The 20,218-nt window shown below is 31.9% G+C and overlaps 2 protein-coding genes and 2 long non-coding RNA genes across 5 annotated transcripts; 3 read left to right on the top strand and 1 right to left on the bottom strand.

Moving 5' to 3' along the window:
• Positions 1 to 1,247: 1,247 nt before the first annotated feature.
• Positions 1,248 to 12,434, bottom strand: LOC123672374. The gene is made up of 2 exons (XR_006746262.1): positions 12,152 to 12,434; positions 1,248 to 2,052 (listed from the first exon to the last, which is right to left on the bottom strand). It is a non-coding gene; the product is annotated as an uncharacterized LOC123672374 (long non-coding RNA).
• On the top strand, positions 1,266 to 2,289 carry LOC123672372 (THAP domain-containing protein 1-like). The gene is made up of 3 exons (XM_045606464.1): positions 1,266 to 1,398; positions 1,458 to 1,781; positions 1,875 to 2,289. Exons 1-3 carry the CDS (start codon positions 1,328 to 1,330, stop codon positions 2,101 to 2,103), a joined length of 624 nt encoding a protein of 207 aa, XP_045462420.1. The 5' UTR covers positions 1,266 to 1,327; the 3' UTR covers positions 2,104 to 2,289.
• On the top strand, positions 4,261 to 9,026 carry LOC123672371. 2 transcript variants are annotated; one of them, XM_045606462.1, is made up of 3 exons: positions 4,261 to 8,094; positions 8,182 to 8,517; positions 8,599 to 9,026. In XM_045606462.1, the coding sequence occupies exons 1-3, from the start codon at positions 4,561 to 4,563 to the stop codon at positions 8,875 to 8,877; spliced, it is 4,149 nt and encodes a 1,382-aa protein (XP_045462418.1). In that variant the 5' UTR covers positions 4,261 to 4,560; the 3' UTR covers positions 8,878 to 9,026. The 2 variants fall into 2 exon arrangements, with proteins under 2 accessions (XP_045462418.1, XP_045462419.1); XM_045606463.1 differs by having other exon boundaries at positions 8,616 to 8,793.
• On the top strand, positions 12,234 to 12,845 carry LOC123672373. Its single transcript, XR_006746261.1, has 2 exons — positions 12,234 to 12,373; positions 12,547 to 12,845. It is a non-coding gene; the product is annotated as an uncharacterized LOC123672373 (long non-coding RNA).
• The last annotated feature ends 7,373 nt before the right edge of the window (positions 12,846 to 20,218 follow it).

The following is a 20,218-nucleotide window of genomic DNA, read 5'->3' as shown; positions in this document are numbered from 1 at the left end:
AGTTCAATTTGATAAAATCAACAAAAGATATTCAACTCAAGTATCAGGAACCATTTATACATATATCATGTAAATAATGTTAAAAGAGTCAAAAGACTGAATATTCAATTTTCATTCATAATGATAAAAAATAATCATTTATTTTATATTTCCTATGTTAATTTTCATAAAATAGCTTGTGATCTAGTGAATTACATCTAGATGTAATCTCATGAATGTTATATTAGCCAAAATTCCTAATAAAATTGTAAGTAATGGATAGGGATAGGATATCGAATGATAAATCAGGGATTCCAAAGTAATTAATGTCTCAAACATACAAAAATGTATATAATTCTTTAGATTATAGTATAATTTAAAAATATGTAATAGATTTTAGGTGCTGTAGATAGAGATCTTTGAATATTAGGCCAAAGAAAGTGAATATTAGAAAAATTTCCAAATTGTATATAGAATATTTGAAAATTTTATAACTTAGAATCGACCGAATGCAACATATGTGGTATCAAAAGATGAGGGAAAAAATGAAGAAATTAACTAGATCAAGATTGAAGAAGGAAAACTCACCCCAAAAGGGAAAATTGCGAAAGCATCATATTTGGAAATTTTTTGACATCCAAGGCAATGCTGATTTCAAGAAAAAATTAAAAAAGTATATAAAGCCCAGCCGAATGACAGCCATTCATTCAGTGAACAACCATTGCAGAGAGCACATCACTTGAATCCATAGAACAAGTATGTATATACTTACTCTATGCTTGAATCAAGAAAATATACCTGAAACAATTGAAAAGTTATAAACGAAGTTATTTACGTAAGCTGAAAGAAAATATAAATAATCCAAATACGTACCTGAAAAATAACCATTGTGTAAAGGAAGATTAATCAATTTTCAAGAAGAATGTTCCCTGTTTTCAAGCAAGAGTGAAGCAGTATTATTACTATTATTTATGGAAAATAATTCCAAACCATAGACCTAATATCCATGGACGTCGCGTTAGAGAGAGAAGTCGAGAGAACGAATGAGATGGAACATCGGATGGAAGTCTGTCAACTCTCTTGATTTATTGCCCTAGAGAAAGAGAACAATATACATCTCCTTCAACTCGAAGAGTTGAACGTTAAATCGTTATTTCAAATTTGAATTTAAAGCAAAGAATTGTGAATACTAGCTCTACAAATTTTGCTACTTACGAGGGCAGTGTACTTTTATTTTGAGAGAATCTAGTGAGAAGAAGAGACTTTTCTTAGTGGAATTTTGCTACTAAATTTATTTTGTTGGGAAAGAAAGACTTTCAAATTTTTTGTTCTTTTGAGAACATCCATCATGCCTCAAAGTTGCTCAGCATATAACTGCACAGTTGAAAGAAAGAAAGGGGAGAATATAACATTACACTCGTAAGTTTTATCATCCCTTTAAAGCAACGAAAACTGATGAAAAACATTCGAATTTACAGTTTTCCGAATCCAGGCACATTGAGAAATGAATGGATATTGGCTTTGAGAAGAGCCAATTTTGTTCCTACTCAATATTCAAGGATATGCAGCAATCATTTTCAGGAAAATGATTATCTAACGAATATGCAAGGAAAAAGAGTTTTAAAGAAAAATGCTGTTCCATCTAAATTTAACTTTAAAAACTATCTGTCAAAGTACAAAGTTTTAAAAAAGGAAGAATCCTCAGACACTAACGTTCCATCATCCCAGGAAGGAAATCAACTGAATTCAGAATCCCTACCACCCATAAAAACAATGGAACATGGTAGTAATATCAGAAAAAGGTGAATAGGAAACTTTGTATGCATGTTTTGTATATCAGAAGTTTTCATAAAAACAGGCCCTATACTACTATATAACTTTCTTGTTGTTTTCAGAAAAAGATCAGTACCTGTATACATGAAAGATTTTGTAGAAGCTGATCTTGAAAACCCTGCTAAGCGACACAAATATTGGAATATTTCTCAATCTGCCATTTCTAAACTGAGGAAAACCAATAAAAAATTTGCTACCATGATTTGCAAGTACAAGAAAAAAATTAATACTCTGAATGACCTCCTGGATGATTTAAAAAAAAATTTCAAATTTCTTCTGAATCCTCGATAGTACTAAAGGTATTCACTCATGAAATAAACATTATTATCTATGCATATCTATGCATGAACATTGAAATGATTTGAAAAAAATTGAATGAGAACATAAAAGCCTTTACATTTCCTGTCAGATAAATTAGATGTTTTTTATCCCGACTATCCTAGGCTTTTGTGAGATCTCCCAGAGGCTACGAGCTTTTATGAGTTAGGAGAACCAGTTGTGTTCTGCGTAGTCTTCATACTAAGAAATATTCACAATCGACCAAATTATATTCCCATTTTTAAGCATGTAGGTACTTTGCATGTACTTTTGTTTGAGTGATTTTGCTGCTTGGTATTCAAGATAACTGCTTTCGAGGGTGCTTTGCTTCTCCATCAAAGGGCAAGAATTCCTTTTTATTTTCAGATGCATTTGGGTTTAAATTAGTTTGATACGCAAATACTAACTTAATTTTTTGTGCATAGGAAAGTGTCCCTGAGGCAGAAAAACAACTCCTTATGAGGCAGTTGAAAGGATCAACTGGAAAATTCTCTCCAGAGTTGAGAAGTTTTGCCTTAACTCTTAATTTTTACTCATCACCAGCTTATAATTTTCTGCGAAATAAATTTGGAAAAAATTGTTTACCCCATCCCAAAACCTTATTGAAATGGTGTAGCTCAATAGATGGATCACCAGGATATACTTCTGAAGCAATAAGAGCTGTAAAAATTAAAGTAGATATTGAAAAATCGATGGGGAAACAACTGATTGCAGGACTCATTATGGATGAAATGTCAATAAATGAACATGTTGAGTGGACAGGCTCCCGACATGTAGGATATATTGATTATGGAACTGGAATCCAAGTAGTCCAAGAAAATGGCCAATGAAATACGAATTTTGAGGTTAAAACTTGAATTTTGGATATAAGTTACTTTGAAGCATCTAAAAACGAACTGTGAAAGGTTTTTTTAAATTCACCCCCGGGAAGGGGTGAAAAAAAATAAAAAAAGGGGTTTTTTTGAAATTTTGGGGAAATGGTAAGTGTTAGAAAAAAAAGTTTCGAATAAAAGTTGTAGAGCGTAAAATTTTACATAAAAATGTTCCCACAACTTTTTTTCCTAAAATTGAAATTAACTGAGATATGGTAGCTAGAAGCTAGGGGATGATAACAGGAACTTTAAAAAATCATAAGTTGTTGAAAAATTGAAAAAACTCATAATTTTTTTTTTTAAATTACTTATATGATTATAAACTTTAATTCTAGAGAAAAATTTTTTTTTTTTAATTGTTTATAAAAAAGTTATAACAATTTAAAATTTTTATTTTCAAATTAAATCAACTTTAACTGATGAAAATATATATATATTTTTTTTAATAGATTAATATTTTAAGAAATTGACCAAACGCGTTGAAATTTAATTTTTACCTGTTCTTTTCAAGCAGATATAAAATAATTTACCTGGTTAAAGATATTGTGTGGCGGCCATTTGCTTTCACTACCGACTTCGGTACCTCATGCGCATGCGTCAGTTGTTCTCAATGCGCCAGTTGTTCTCTGTGTGTTTACAATATTCTCCATTTGTTTTGAGTGAATTGATTAGTGCTGTTAATTTGGAAAAGGTAATTATTTAAGTGATGTTCAATTTTATATTGAGAAACCGCATGGTCAAAACATAAACACATGCTTTTTATTTACTTTGTTATAAAAATCACCATCAATCATTTTATATTATTCAATTTTTTAAATACTATTGTTGAAGTATCTACCTAGATTAGTTGATAATGAATTAATTTTGTACTTTTCTTGTTTATATAGGTTGAAATTTCAACATGGATCAACAAGCATTATGCAGTATTTGTGACACAGTTTTGATCAATGACACCGACACTGTTGTTTCAGTGAAAGAGAGAGGATTAAAAAAGTTGATTGAGAAAAGCATTGAGAAGGAAGACAGAAAAAGCGAGTTATGGCTCGGAAAGATTGAAGTAAGTTTTCATGAAAAATGTAGGAAGTCGTATCCTATGTCTACCTCTTCAATTAAGAGAAAATCAAAATTATCTACTGATCCATCTTCATCACATTTTACATCATCTGTAGTTGGACCAAGTATACTACCAGCGTCAACTTCAACAAATTTGAATTTTGATTTTGTAAATCTATGTTTTTTTTGTAAAATGTTATTGGATCGCAAACATAAACGGGTCCATTTGATAGCTAATAAGTACACACAAGACCAGATACTGGATATTGCCAGGAGGCAAAATGATGAGTTTAGTACTGAATTGATTAAACGCATTAAAGACATCAACCTAGTTGACTGTAAAGCTAGTTATCATCATAAATGCTACGTGAATTTTAATAAGCTCGTGAAGGAACCAAAAATCTCTACCCTTAAAGAACAAACAGCTAGGATTTTTAATCAAATTTGCAAACACATTGAAGAAAGCTGTCAGTATACATTTAGTTTGCGGGAACTAAAAGATATCATGGGAGATGATCCCTTGAGTCACTTTGTTTTATTTCGAATGTTGAAAGAAAAATATAAAGATGATATCTTCATATCTCATCATCGAGGTAAGGAACCAATGATCTATTATAAAACATTCGATATTTCTAAAATTTGTAGCGATTGGTTCACTGGTGATGGCGATGAAATGGATGATTTACAAAAGCAAACAATTTTGAATGTCGCTGTCAAAATACTCCGTAATGAAATTATTAAACACGATTATCGTAATACATCGTACCCTCCTGCGTCCAGTTTTCTTGACGATGTTGTGTCATCAATTCCGCCATTATTAACTTCGTTCCTTGGAAATTTACTATGCAAGGATAACAGTGACCAATACAGTGATAATTTTATTGTTAGAGATTCAATAGCACATTCCATCGTCAGTTATTTACGTCCCAAACAATTTATATCATCTCTCCAATTGGCAGTTGGTTCATATGTCCACAGAAAAACTGGTTCCAGACTAATTGTTGATCTGTTGAGCAAATTAGGTGTTTGTGCCTCATATTATCACATTCAGTTGCATGAAGCTTGTACAGTTATTAATCCTCCAGCTCTTAAAATTAATAGTGATAAGCCATTTGCACAATTTGTGTTTGATAATACTGATCACAATGCTAAAACATTAGATGGTAAAGAGACTTTTCATTGCCTTGGTGGAATAGTAGCGTATACGCCTGAATCGTCTATAAGCTTCGAAGAAAATATTGTTAAATTTAAGAAAATGCCAAAACCTCAGGAATTAGTATCAAAACACGTTATTCCCCAATTACCTTACGGGTCTTTTAACACTAAGGCTCTACAATCACTAGAATTCATTGCGATAAAAAACATTCCAGTGAGAAAATCACCTGTGATATCAACTTATTATTCTGCGTATCTTTGGGCCAAGTTCTTCGAGGTTAAAAACGTACCATCTTGGAAAGGATATATGGAAGTTTTGTCTTCCGGGATTCCTTATACAATGTCGCAAATTGTTTGCTTACCATTTATAAATGGACCACCGTCAAATTTGACGACATTAAATAGTTCTTTACACTATGCAGCAGCTGAAACTCGTAAATTAAATAGACAGACATGTTTTGTCACATATGACCAGCCATTATATGCTAAAGCTCTTTCGATAGTACAAGAATCGAATAGTGAAGAATTAAAAAATGTTGTCGTTCGTCTTGGTGGCTTCCACCTGTTAATGTCATACCTGGGAGCAATCGGTTACATTATGTCTGAGAGTGGAATTGAAGATTTATGGACAACAGTCTATGCAGGTGATTCTGTAAAGAAAATGTTAACTGGTCATGCTTATGCTAGAGCGTTGCGAGCTCATATCATGTCGTTCACCGCACTTGGTATTATAATTTGTAGAAGCTTGAAACCTTCGGATGAATTCCAAGATTCTATTAAAAAGTTTTTCGGTACGTGGGATTCAGAACCTCCACTTCTAACAGATTGTGATGACGAACCAGTAATAACTGATATGTGCGAAAGATTTGTACAGCAACTGGCAGTGATGGAAAAAAATGGTCCAACATCTAAATTATGGATCCAGTATTTCAAAAGCATTATTATTGCATTGCAATTTTTAGAAGCGGAACGATTAGGCAATTGGGAACTACACTTACAAAGCGTCAAAGAGATGTTACCATTCTTCCATGCAAGTGGACATTATCCATATGCGAAATACGCTCAAATTTATTTGCAACAAATGGCTGACCTCGAGTTAATTATGGATCCAGGAGAATATGACGAATTCACGAAGGAAGGTTTTTTTACAATTCGTAGATCCGAAAAAGCATGGGCTGGAATTTGGTCAGACATGGTTATTGAACAGACCCTCAATCGTTTCTTCGGTACTGACTTGAAGCATGGAAGAGGTGTTACTTCCAGTGTTGTAACAAGATATTTAGTAGCAATGCCATCAGCATTCAATATCATGGAATGTTTAGAGACATATTGCAAGATTGAATCAAGCAACAGTGAACAACATGTTGATATTTCAAGAAGTAGAATCACAAAAGATGAAGTAGGAATTAAAAAATTTTTGTTTTGGCTTGATGAAAGAAATCCATTTGAGGTTAGAACTTCATTAGTATCACTCTCTACTGGAATCATAGGTGGACCAACAATTAATTGTCATAATGCAGTAGAAGTTGGATTGCAAGGTATAGCTACCATGGTTGGTAAAAATATTGATAACGTTTCTTTGTCTAACGCGTTCAAAGTGAAAACACTTGCAAATGCGAAAAGTGGTATGCATATTGGCGATGATTTTGTTGCTGTCGACTCATTCTTGTTAATTCAGAGAATATCAGTATTTTTTCATGGCAATGTTGAAGAAACACGCAATGCATTGAAGTACGAGTTGTCACCGTTTCCTCTGAGCTTATTCGACGAACATGGATTAATGAGAAAAACACCAAAATCAGAATTGTATAACGTTTTCCAGCCATACATTCAATCGCCTGCCTTAATATCTGGATCTGGATCAATTTTTGTAATTGATGGTGGCTGGCTTCTGCATAGCTATGTTTGGCCGCATGGAAAGAAATACTCAGACATTTGTAACCTTTACTACTCTTATCTTATTAAACATTTTGGATCTAACGTGACAGTCATATTCGATGGCTACTCGAAGGAAACAATAGGAATTAAGTCCTACGAAAGATATCGCAGAAAAGAAAAATGTGTTGCTGCAGATGTTGAGATTTCTGAAGATAATCTCGTGACCTTGACCCAAAAGAAGTTCCTGTCCAATATTGCAAATAAGAAACAATTTGTAAACTTACTGAGTAATAATCTTCAAAACCGTGGTATTAGCACGAATATAGCTTCAGAAGACGCGGATCTTTTAATTGTCAAAACTGCAATCGATTTAAAAAGAAGAAGAAATCAATCCGTGACGATAGTTGGTAATGATATTGACTTACTTATCATTTTGATTTCACTTGTCTCTGACGAAGAGGTAATATACTTTTATAAAATGACACCAGGAAAACAAGCTAATGTTATTTATTCTACGGAATACGATAAAAATTTGAAGCCTTTTTTGCTTTTTGCGCATGCATTTGCAGGTTGCGACACTACAAGTGCAATTTTTAAAAAAGGAAAAAAAAGTATAATATCTTTATTGAAAAAAAAACCTGATTTGCAAGCTCTAATTTCTGTTTTCTATGAGTCTAATCGTTCAATTGAGGAATTATACGCAGTATCTGAAAAAATTATATTCCATCTCTATGGTCAAAGTATTACAGATGAACTGACACTTGGTGAATTAAGATATAGGATATTTTCATTATCGGCTGCTGCTTTTAAAAAAGAAGTTATCTTAGCTTCTTTACCACCGACTGAATCAGCCCTACGAGAACATACAAAACGAGTGTATTATCAAATTCAACAGTGGTTAGGCAACAATCTAAATCCGGACGATTGGGGTTGGAGAAGAACCTTATTTATGATGATACCTATCATGTCAAACGCGGAACCAGCACCAAAGGAGTTAATAGATAAAGTAAGTTACAATTCACACCAACTTATCTTATTTTAGTGTTATCCAATAGTAATAATAAATTATTCATTTTGCATTTTATTTTAACAGGTTTCTTGTAGCTGTAAAACGAATTGTTTATCAGCTCGATGTGGTTGCAAAAAAAGTGGTTTAAAATGCAATAAATTTTGTAAAAGTTGCCAAGGCCAAAGCTGTGATAACGCTTCTGCAAGATCGTTTAATCTTGAGGATGATGAAAATGAAGATAAAGAAGATGAAGAAAGAGATGATAGTGATGATGAAAATGATGATGATGGAAATGTTTATGAGGATGAAAATGATGGTGAAGAAGAAACTACTGTCGAAGACGGAGAACAAGAAAATGAAGCTATATGTACAGGACGTAAAACTGTTAAAAACACTCGTTCAAAAGTATCCACACAAAAGGTATAATATCAATCAAATAAAATTCTTCTTTAGTTAATTTTTACGCTATGGACGATAATTTTTTTCTTGTATTCTTCACAGATTTTTTGTGGTTGTAGAACCAATTGTGCATCAGCAAGATGTAGTTGTAGAAAAAGTTCTCTCAAATGTAATGAATTATGCAAGTTTTGTCATGGTGATACATGCAATAACAGTATAAATGCAGGCGTTGATACCAATGAAGATAGTGAATATGAGACACATACAAAAGCTAACGATAAAGACGAAGAAACACCTACTGAAGAAGAAAACGAAGGAAGCTCAACTGTTAGAGACAGCAGTCCACTTGATGAAATTTATATTAACTTTGAAAAATTTTAATATAATTTTTGGAATTGCAAAATCTATATTTTTTTATTTATTATATAATTAGAGAATCAATTACTCTTAGGAAGTTTCTTCAAATTTTTTTAATTGTAATACAATTTTGTAATCTATTAAAAAAAAAAAATATATTTTCATCAGTTAAAGTTGATTTAATTTGAAAATAAAAATTTTAAATTGTTATAACTTTTTTATAAACAATTAAAAAAAAAATTTTTCTCTAGAATTACAGTTTATAATCATATAAGTAATTTTTTTTCTGTCTTCTTTTTCTGTCTTCTTTCTCAATGCTTTTCTCAATCAACTTTTTTAATCCTCTCTCTTTCACTGAAACAACAGTGTCGGTGTCATTGATCAAAACTGTGTCACAAATACTGCATAATGCTTGTTGATCCATGTTGAAATTTCAACCTATATAAACAAGAAAAGTACAAAATTAATTCATTATCAACTAATCTAGGTAGATACTTCAACAATAGTATTTAAAAAATTAAATAATATAAAATGATTGATGGTGATTTTTATAACAAAGTAAATAAGAAGCATGTGTTTATGTTTTGACCATGCGGTTTCTCAATATAAAATTGAACATCACTTAAATAATTACCTTTTCCAAATTAACAGCAGTAATCAATTCACTCAAAACAAATGGAGAATATTGTAAACACACAGAGAACAACTGGCGCATTGAGAACAACTGACGCATGCGCATGAGGTACCGAAGTCGGTAGTGAAAGCAAATGGCCGCCACACAATATCTTTAACCAGGTAAATTATTTTATATCTGCTTGAAAAGAACAGGTAAAAATTAAATTTCAACGCGTTTGGTCAATTTCTTAAAATATTAATCTATTAAAAAAAATATATATATATTTTCATCAGTTAAAGTTGATTTAATTTGAAAATAAAAATTTTAAATTGTTATAACTTTTTTATAAACAATTAAAAAAAAAAAATTTTTCTCTAGAATTAAAGTTTATAATCATATAAGTAATTTAAAAAAAAAATTATGAGTTTTTTCAATTTTTCAACAACTTATGATTTTTTAAAGTTCCTGTTATCATCCCCTAGCTTCTAGCTACCATATCTCAGTTAATTTCAATTTTAGGAAAAAAAGTTGTGGGAACATTTTTATGTAAAATTTTACGCTCTACAACTTTTATTCGAAACTTTTTTTTCTAACACTTACCATTTCCCCAAAATTTCAAAAAAACCCCTTTTTTTATTTTTTTTCACCCCTTCCCGGGGGTGAATTTAAAAAAACCTTTCACAGTTCGTTTTTAGATGCTTCAAAGTAACTTATATCCAAAATTCAAGTTTTAACCTCAAAATTCGTATTTCATTGGCCATTTTCTTGGACTAAAGATAGTGATGGTATTCCTAGAGCCAAAAATGCCTTAGTTTTCATGCTAGTGGCTTTAAATGCTAGGTGGAAAGTTCCAATAGCTTATTTCCTTATAGATACACTAACTGCAGAAGAAAAAGCAAATTTAGTAAGAGGCTGCTTGGTACAAATGGAAACCACTGGAGTATTGATAAAAAGTCTCACTTTTGATGGGGCAACTTCGAATATTTCCATGTGCTCTATCTTGGGAGCGAAGTTAAACTGGCCAGACATTAAGCCATATTTTATTCACCCAAAAACAAATGAAAAGATATATATAACTTTGGATGCTTGCCACATGATCAAATTATGTCGAAATACTCTGGGTGATTGGGGATACTTTTATGATGAGAACAACAGAGATATAAATTGGAAATATTTCACTGAATTAGTGAAGATACAGAACGAGTCAGGATTGCACATGGCAACTAAAATTAGAAATAGACACCTGAATTATGACAAGGAAAAGATGCGAGTGAAACTAGCTGTGGAAACATTTAGTGCTAGTGTAGCTGATGCATTAGAATACTGCAATAAAGATTTGAATATTCCACAATTCAGAGGCAGTGAAGCCCTTGTGAGACATTGCAGACAAATGAATGATGTATTTGATCTGTTGAATAGTAGAAATTTTTTGAATAAAGAAGCGACAAAGAAGCCACTCAACCTTGAGAATGAGGCATTTATCAAAGATAAAATAGATAGTTCAATCAAGTATTTGAGTAATCTGAAAGATAAAAAGGGAAATTTGATTTTATATTCCCAAAGAAAAACTGGATTTCTTGGATTGATAGTGTGCTTGATCAGTATAAGGAACTTATTTGATGATTTGATTAGAACAGGAAGTCTCCAATTCTTATGTACATACAAGCTCAGCCAAGATCATCCTGAGATGTTTTTTTCAGTAATGAGATCAAGAGGAGGCTTCAATAATAATCCCACAGCCTTGCAGTTTGAAGGAGCATATAAAAGAGTACTTATACATGCTGAGTTGCAGTCGTCCAATGCTGCAAATTGTTTAGCACAAGATGAGACCAGTATTCTGAATGCCAGTTCTGCAAATGTAATGAATAAAAATTTATTAGATTCCTTGAATGTGGAGGCCATAGAAGTAAATGATTTGGACACCATGGTGCCATTTGCAGAAATAACTACTTCTATGTATTACTCTGATATAATAGAGTATATTGCTGGTTTTATAAGCAGAGGAATAAAGAAAAAAATAAATTGTGAGACATGTGGTCAACTACTGACATCAACAGCTTCTTCATCTGCTCTCTTGCTAAGAAAAAATCGAGGAGGACTCTGTAAACCATCCTCAGATGTTATTAAGTTGTGTACAGTTGCAGAAAGTATAATAAGATCATTTAAATCTTTTTCAGATCCTCAATTGATGAATAAAATGATTATATTGGGACTGAGGAAAATTTCAATAGATGATATTTTCAAAGAACTTAGAGATCATTCTTTAGAACAAGATGCACTTTCTGATCATCATCTACAATTGGTGAAATTGATATTTTTGAATTATTATACAGTCCGTTTGCACCATATTAATAAAACTTCGAATGAAGTTCACTCTAGAATAAGACAGAGATTAACAAAGTTAATACATTTCAGGCATCAATGAAACTGTGGGGAATTGTCATTCTAGGTAACAGGAAAGGAACTCCAGCAGGAATATGTAAGTATTTTTGAATGTTTCATCTAGACAAATTATTCTGATTAGTTGTGATTGATTATTGTCAAATCATTTAGAATTACAAGTGGATTAGGCCTATAGGGGACACCACGATAAAAAAAACGCGCCGCTCACTCTACCTCAAGGTGGTGTGGAAATGAGTTTTTTTAGCAAAAATGCCTAGTGATTTTGCAATTGTATATAACTGTTTATGAAATAAGATGAAATGTTCGGCAGTTTGCATAAACTGTCCGTGAGTGTCATTCATTCAATGACCGTCTCACGCTGATGAGGTCAAGGAAGTCCGAAACAGTTTATGAAAACGAAGGGACTAACTGGAAAACTGCGTCAGTTGAAGAATCTCCAGCAATATATCATTTTTTCCCATCATGAATAAAAACAATATTTTCAAGAGAAGATAATATCATGTTGAGTTTTTCATATTACATTAGAATTTAGTAGTATTTATTTTCAATTTGTCATTTATTAAATCATAATATCATGGTGCTTTAAGATACCCCAAGTCCATATCTTACCCACAGCTTTCTTTTTCAGCCGATAATATTTTTTTATCTAGCGAAATTTATTTCTTTCCTTTCAGGTAAAGAAGCCTCAATATCATCTATGCAGTTATGGCAAATTTAGAATTTCTACAAATAATAATAATAATAGGCAAATATTATGGAGGTAAATTTTTTATGGCTGCTTTAATCTATTAAATTTGATTCTATTCGAAATAGATTGAAAGGTGAAATAGATCATGAGTTGGAGAATGGAATAGTATAGAACCTCAATGCTCAATCCTAATGGTATTTCGATAATCATGGATGAATGAATGTTCTCTTTTATCTAATAAAAATTTTCTGTAGCATAATTTTTCTACCTGAAGTAAAAGAAATATTACCAATTCGAAAGATGATTGAATCGAATATTACTTATCTTCACCTATAGCCAATAAGAGTATTGCTGATTCCTATAAGCAATTATTTATATGTATATTATATTTCCTTGAGATATCAACGAGTCCAACTCATTGTTACATTAAATCCTGTTCTGTCCCCACAATGTCAGAAAGAAGTATGGTCTAAAATTTCTCAATTTTCCTGATTCACATGGTAGAAGTTCATCCAAATATATGCCATATTTTATTCCATCATTGAATTAGGCAAATCGAAATGATAAATATAAAAAAGTATGTAAATTTCATTCTATTCAGTTCATAAAACGTATAAATAAATATCATGTCTTTTTATCTTTCAATCAGATGATTTTGACATTTGACCATCTCAGAGTAATAAATCACCTATTTTATTGCTTTTAGGTTCTTCACAGATTTCCATCAGTAGCATCTCTGTTCGAATCAAGAGAAATCATATATTCTTCTCTCTCTAGGTCTTTCTCCTCTACGAGCTTCTGAAAAATCACGTGACACTCGGTCCATGGATATTGGGTCTATGTTCCAAACCAAAAGAAATTGACGAAGATTAAGGTAACAATTTGAGGTTAGAACTGTTAGAAGCATAGAGGACGATACCATAGGACAAGGATGAAGTCGATGAAGTTTTAGATAAGTAAATATTAGATTAGATTAATTAGAATTTAGTTATTAAATAGGAATTTTGGATAGTTAATTTTTTTTGAATATCAATTATAATTTTAAATCAAATTGAATTTAAATTGAACCCACCTGAGAAAGAGTCGATATAAAAAAATTAAAAAGATTGTAACAAATTTTCAGTTATTGGATCGAATCAATTAAAATTTAAATCAAATCATCAAAAAAAAAAAATAAACGCAGGTTGCATATACGATCCATAACAATATATATATATATATATATATATATATATATATATATATATATATATATATATATATATATAATAACTTTTATAATGGGAATTTTGTCATAGCAGGTGGGTTATCCTTTGATCTACATTCTCCCTCGGTTTGACGTGGTCTTTACGGGACACCCTGTATATATATATATATATATATTTTTTTTTTTTTTTTTTTTTTTAATCACCGTTTAACGGGTTGGTGCCTGAGCCAACCGGGCCGCCGAAGCCAAGGTTGTCTCAGGAGCTAGTTAAGAACTTCCTGACTATATGTGTTGTGGCCAAAATTACCTCCTTCTGAGCTTGGCTGATCAAGCTTGTGTTTAGCTGTAGTCGTGTGGTGTTTTCAACGAGGTGGGACTCAACCAATCCATTCACCGAAATAATGAGGGGCAATATAGAGGTTCTCTCAAGTCCACATATATATATATATATATATATATCTATATTGCCCCTCATTATTTCGGTGAATGGATTGGTTGAGTCCCACCTCGTTGAAAACACCACACGACTACAGCTAAACACAAGCTTGATCAGCCAAGCTCAGAAGGAGGTAATTTTGGCCACAACACATATAGTCAGGAAGTTCTTAACTAGCCTCCTGAGACAACCTTGGCTACGGCGGCCCGGTTGGCTCAGGCACCAACCCGTTAAACGGTGATTAAAAAAAAAAAAAAATATATATATATATATATATATACAGGGTGTCCCGTAAAGACCACGTCAAACCGAGGGAGAATGTAGATCAAAGGATAACCCACCTGCTATGACAAAATACCCATTATAAAAGTCTTACCGTTTTCGAGATATTTTTTTTTTTTAAATAATGAATTTTTGCCCCTTTCAATAGTTTTGTCCTTACGGTTGGTACAATTTTACATCTTTTAGTTTAATTTTTTCAGTAAAATATTGCTGAAGAATGATTTTAACGTTTACATTAAAAACATCCTCCGAACATTTTGAAGGGGGGCCATGAGAAATATTTTTATTGGAAATTTTGGTAGTGGATTATTTTGTTCATGAAGTTTAGCCCATCGTAGTGGAAAAAAAATGTACTGAGCTACTGCTGCACATTATACCAATAAATTATCTATTTTATAGTGATTTCAAAGAGGAATCATACAAGTCATTTGTTATTCAAAGAAAAAAGATATGGCTGTTTTTATCCAAATGGGTACGTTTCTGACAAAATCAAGTTTGTCAATTTTGTTGAGAAATCTTCGATATTGCATTACTTAGTGAACAATGGCAATTGTTTAAGTGCGAAAATATTACTCGCATAATTATTCACCTCAACGAAATTCAATTTTGCCGGCAAATTTTGCGAAAACATCATGCAGATCCAGATTTTTTCAATAAGATCATTAGGAGCGACGAGTCTTCCTGTACCAAGGATGGGTACATGAATCCCCACAATTTGCATGGCTGGAATATCATGAATCCACACGAGATGAGAGAAGAGAGATCACAATATCGATTCAAGATCAATTTATGGACTGGAATATTGGTGCAATTTTGGGCCCGATCGAACTGCCGCCATCACTGAACGCAAACAATTATTTGGAATTTTCAACCAACCAGCTGCTCATTTAATTGATGTGCCACTGGCGCTGCGACGTAGTCTGTGGTTTCAACATGATGGATGCCCAACACATTACGGACTCGAAGTTACCGCTCATTTAAATAGAACTTATCCCCGGCGGTGGAATGGAAGAGAAGGTGAAATTTTGTGGCCTCCTCGTTCACCTGACCTAAATCCTATGGACTTTTATTATTGGGGCCGCCTAAAAGACAAAGTATACGCAACACCCATGCGTGATGAAGCCGAATTGAGAGAACGCATCCGCAATTCGGCTTCATCACGTATGGGTGTTGCGTATACTTTGTCTTTTAGGCAGCCCCAATATTAAAAGTCCAGAGGATTTAGGTCTTCATGTACCCATCCTTGGTAGAGGGAGACTATTCGCTCCAAATGATCTTATTGAAAAAATCTCTGGATCTGCATGATGTTTTCGCAAAATTTGCCGGCAAAATTGAATTTCGTTGAGGTGAATAATTATGCGAGTAATATTTTCGCACGTAAACAATTGCCATTGTTCACTAAGTAATGCAATATCGAAGATTTCTCAACAGAATTGACAAACTTGATTTTGTCAGAAACGTACCCATTTGGATAAAAACAGCCATATCTTTTTTCTTTGAATAACAAATGACTTGTGCGATACCTCTTTGAAATCACTATAAAATAGACAATTTATTGGTGTAATGTGCAGCAGTAGCTCGGTACATTTTTTTTTCACTACGATGGGCTAAATTTCATGAACAAAATAATCCACTAATAATTTCCAATAAAAATATTTCTCATGGCCCCCCTTTAAAATGTTCGGAGGATGGTTTTAATGTAAACGTTGAAATCATTCTCCAGCAATATTTTACTGAAAAAATTAACCAAAAAGATGTAAAATTGTACCAACCGTAAGGACAAAACTATTGAAAGGGGCAAAAATTCATTATTTAAAAAAAAAAAATCTCGAAAACGGTAAGACTTTTAAAATGGGAATTTTCTCATAGCAGGTGGGTTATCCTTTGATCTACATTCTCCCTCGCTTTCCACTATTAAATATTCATAATATATACACTTTGCAAGGGCAAAATTAAGAAACTTAGGAATAGTGAATCGGTAAAATATCCTAACCACTTAACCTAAATTCTGGTAAAATGGCGGTATATTTGAGAATGACAGTCGTTCAAATCACAGAACTATGAGTTGGCGTCATGTCAATATTGGAATCGAATAAAATGCTACAAATTAATGCTATATATTAATTATTAATGAGAAATATATATTTATTTCAATGGACCACATATATATTAAGCATTATTGAATTAAATTATGGGTAAATAAATGTAGTGTGATGATTATTGGTGTAATTCCAAATAAATTCTTTATTTCCATGAAATAAATATTTGTTCATACTGCCCATAAATCATTCATTAATTATAATGCATTTTCGACAATATCAGAATTATTTACGAATAATTTCATTCAATAATGCTTAATATAGTAGTCGATTAAAATAAATATAGCTGAGTGTTAATATAGTATTGAGTGATAATTAATAAATATAATTAATTTGGAGCATTTTATTCAATTTCAGTTTTCACTAATCATATATCCATAAAGCTCATTAGTATTAATTTCAATTTGATAATTAATGATAAGCATTATTTATAATTCAATGTAGAATGAAAATAATATTTCAATTCAGTAATGAATAACATATTTGTTTGATAGTTATTTGGGCTGTTTCTTCAATATGATTTTTTGGTTGTGAGAAGAACCGTTTGCCATACTTGGTCGGTCTGGCCTTGCACGCATCATATTTTTTTATACTTCGTATTGGGTATTGGGATTTGAACTCTAGTCAACTCGGTTGCATCCATTCACTGATCAACAAACATTACTCATCACTAAGCAGGTACAAACGATCTAAACCCGAAATTGTGTACAGATGGGCTCACCAATATTCAATGAGCCCACAGTAACACAAATTTTTAGTTTAAAAAGAAAATAATGATGGGAATTGTGTGTTTACACAGATTTTAAGCATGTAAAAGAAGGCGTTCCTCTATGTGATCGCTAGAATTATTTTAGTTTGTTGATTATTAATGAATCCCATATTTTCAGTGAATATATTACTGAAGTAAGAGTTTAATCATATATATATATATATATATATATATATATATATATTATTATATATATATATATATATATATATATATATATATATAGCAAATGTTTTTTAACTACCGGTTGAAAATTTGTTGACAATGAATTTATGTTATGTAAGTTCATATAAATTAGTTATGTTCTTACATAAATAGCTTGTAAACAAATATTTTATTCTCTATTAATGAACTTTTTTCAATGCAGGATTTACCTATTGATGAATAAATATATCAAATATAAATTTGCTGTAATAGTTGTGAATAATTATCCTTCAAATAAATGCTTAATAATAAAAAAAGATGGATTTCTCTCAGTGTAAAGCAGTTAATTAATATTTCCAATCGAGCCACCAAACATTTCCAATTCGGATTGGTTATTCTTTAATTTACGTGAGTCACGTGATCTGTTAGTAGGCGGTCGGCTATGGTGATGAACAAATTCATTGAGCCAACGTATCAAGTTCATTGGGGGGATGAATATCTTTCATTGAGTTGATGTACTGTGTACATTCCTATGATGAACTGTTAATCCAAAAGCCGAGTTAGCACTAAAACCGTCAACGAACGCCTGTTCATTGGGACAACGAAACTGTACGTTACATGAATTTCAACTTAAACGAATTTGTTCATTGGCATAATGAAAAATACATTGTATCAAAGTAAGGAACGTCGATGAACGGCATTCATTTATATTACGAACAATATTTTTTTCAGTGAAAGATCACATAAGTGGATACATAAGAGTTTTTGTCCGATCAGAAAAGATTTTACCGATTTGTGTTTTTTTTTCAGAAATTACTCATTTCCATGAAAGTTATTTTCCCAAATAACTTTAAATATTGCCAAAATCATGCAATCACTGACATGATGTACAAAATACTCAATGAAATATATCCAAATACAAAATTCTTTGAAAATCATTGTTTGAGGTACTAGATACAAGATACGTTTCGAAATTGAATATGAAAGAATTATAAAAAATAGGTTTTGCGGAAATTTTTCAAAGATCCTTTTATTTAATGATTTCCATGATATGTAAGGTTCAATTAGTAAGATTTCAAGTAACAAAAATTATTTCAATAATTATATTTGATAATCGAAATTGATTCCTCGCTTATCACTTGGTGAAACATAATTTCAATATTAATAAAAGAAATAAAACACTTGACTATACGTTCCACAAATTTTAATAAAAATAAATAATGTAATGATGTTGACATGCACGTTTCGGGTTTCAGTTTGAAACCCGGAACGTGCATGTCAACATCATTACATTATTTATTTTTATTAAAATTTGTGGAACGTATAGTCAAGTGTTTTATTTCTTTTATTAATATTGAAATTATGTTTCACCAAGTGATAAGCGAGGAATCAATTTCGATGATCAAGAATGCAAGCATTTCACGACTCGCAATATACTACAGGAAAGTACTCTTGAAGATCACAAGATGTAACAACCATTTCTGGTTCAACAAACAATGTTCACTGAAAAATATAAAACCAAAATATATGAAGATTAGTTGTAAACATAGTTCACCCCAGGCGAAATCTGCAGTAAACACAGCGATCAAAACTTGGATCACGCTGGAGATGAAAAAGTGGTACAAGATAAGAGACAACAACAAACTTCACCTGAAAGTGATACACAGTGAACTATCCTACCGGATTAGCCCTGTTGAGTTCGATTATTTGGATTCTGCCATCAGAGAGGAAGTGAGGTTGTTGGGGCATGATCAATATCAACATCAACTTAAGAAACTAGAAATCCTTTTGGAGAATGTGAAAATGAGTGAAAAAAGTCCGTCGTCATCTGGAAGTGAAGTCAACATTAACTTTTATGAAAAGGTGAAAAATTTTACAGGTGTTAATTTTGAAATTTCTGAGATGAACTTGTTAGGGAAAGGTTTGAAGTATTGCCCGAATAATTTTAATAAGACTGACCTCAAAGACCTGGCTGTTAATGTTGAATTAGCTTTGAACAGAATTGAATCTTCAAACAAACAAAATTTAAAAAAATCACTATGTGCGGAAATAATATCTAACTCAACATTTGAGAATAATAAGACCGATATCAAAATTGAAGAAATGAAAAAAGCCTCAGATAATGACTTAATAATAACCAAAGCTGACAAAGGCAATACTGTGACTATTTTATATAAACATGACTATTTAGAAAAAACGGAAGATTTGCTGAACCCCAACAATTTTAAAGAATTAAAATCAGACCCGACATCAAAATTTCAGAATGCCATCAAAAAGACGATCAAAAACTGCCCTATCATGTTATCTCAGCTGACTGGATCTTTGACTGTCATGAATCCGACTATACCTTCTCTTTATGCCCTTCCTAAAATACACAAAGAAAATTGCCCAATGAGACCCATTGTTTCTTATACCAACGCTCCTGCTTCAAAACTATGTAAACATCTTAATTCAATATTACCTGATATGATCCAACATGACCCAATATATTCAATCAAAAATAATATTCAGTTAACCAATGAATTAAAAACACTCAAAATTCCCACAAATGCAAGGTTGGTCTCATTTGACGTAGTAAATCTATTTCCATCTATACCAACTACAGAGGTCGAGTACTTAGTGAACCAACAACTTGATGAAAACCCTTCAATCACTGTTTATATGAAAGAAGAGACCATGAGACTTCTTAAAATATGTCTAGGGCAAAGCTATTTTAAGTTC

This window comes from Harmonia axyridis, chromosome 2 (genome assembly GCF_914767665.1).
Source record: "Harmonia axyridis chromosome 2, icHarAxyr1.1, whole genome shotgun sequence".
Classification (NCBI taxonomy): Eukaryota; Metazoa; Arthropoda; class Insecta; order Coleoptera; family Coccinellidae; genus Harmonia; species Harmonia axyridis.
This window is presented reverse-complemented; position numbering and strand designations above follow the sequence as displayed.

What these genes read in the sequence shown, in the direction of transcription:
- LOC123672371 (XM_045606462.1), top strand. Translation starts at nt 4,561, where the DNA reads ATGGGAGATGATCCCTTGAGTCACTTTGTTTTATTTCGAATGTTGAAA. An exon ending in CAAAGGAGTTAATAGATAAA is followed by an intron (nt 8,095 to 8,181) that starts GTAAGTTACAAT and finishes TTATTTTAACAG; the next exon opens with GTTTCTTGTAGCTGTAAAAC. An exon ending in CAAAAGTATCCACACAAAAG is followed by an intron (nt 8,518 to 8,598) that starts GTATAATATCAA and finishes TATTCTTCACAG; the next exon opens with ATTTTTTGTGGTTGTAGAAC.
- LOC123672372 (XM_045606464.1), top strand. Translation starts at nt 1,328, where the DNA reads ATGCCTCAAAGTTGCTCAGCATATAACTGCACAGTTGAAAGAAAGAAA. An exon ending in GAGAATATAACATTACACTC is followed by an intron (nt 1,399 to 1,457) that starts GTAAGTTTTATC and finishes TCGAATTTACAG; the next exon opens with TTTTCCGAATCCAGGCACAT. An exon ending in GGTAGTAATATCAGAAAAAG is followed by an intron (nt 1,782 to 1,874) that starts GTGAATAGGAAA and finishes TGTTGTTTTCAG; the next exon opens with AAAAAGATCAGTACCTGTAT.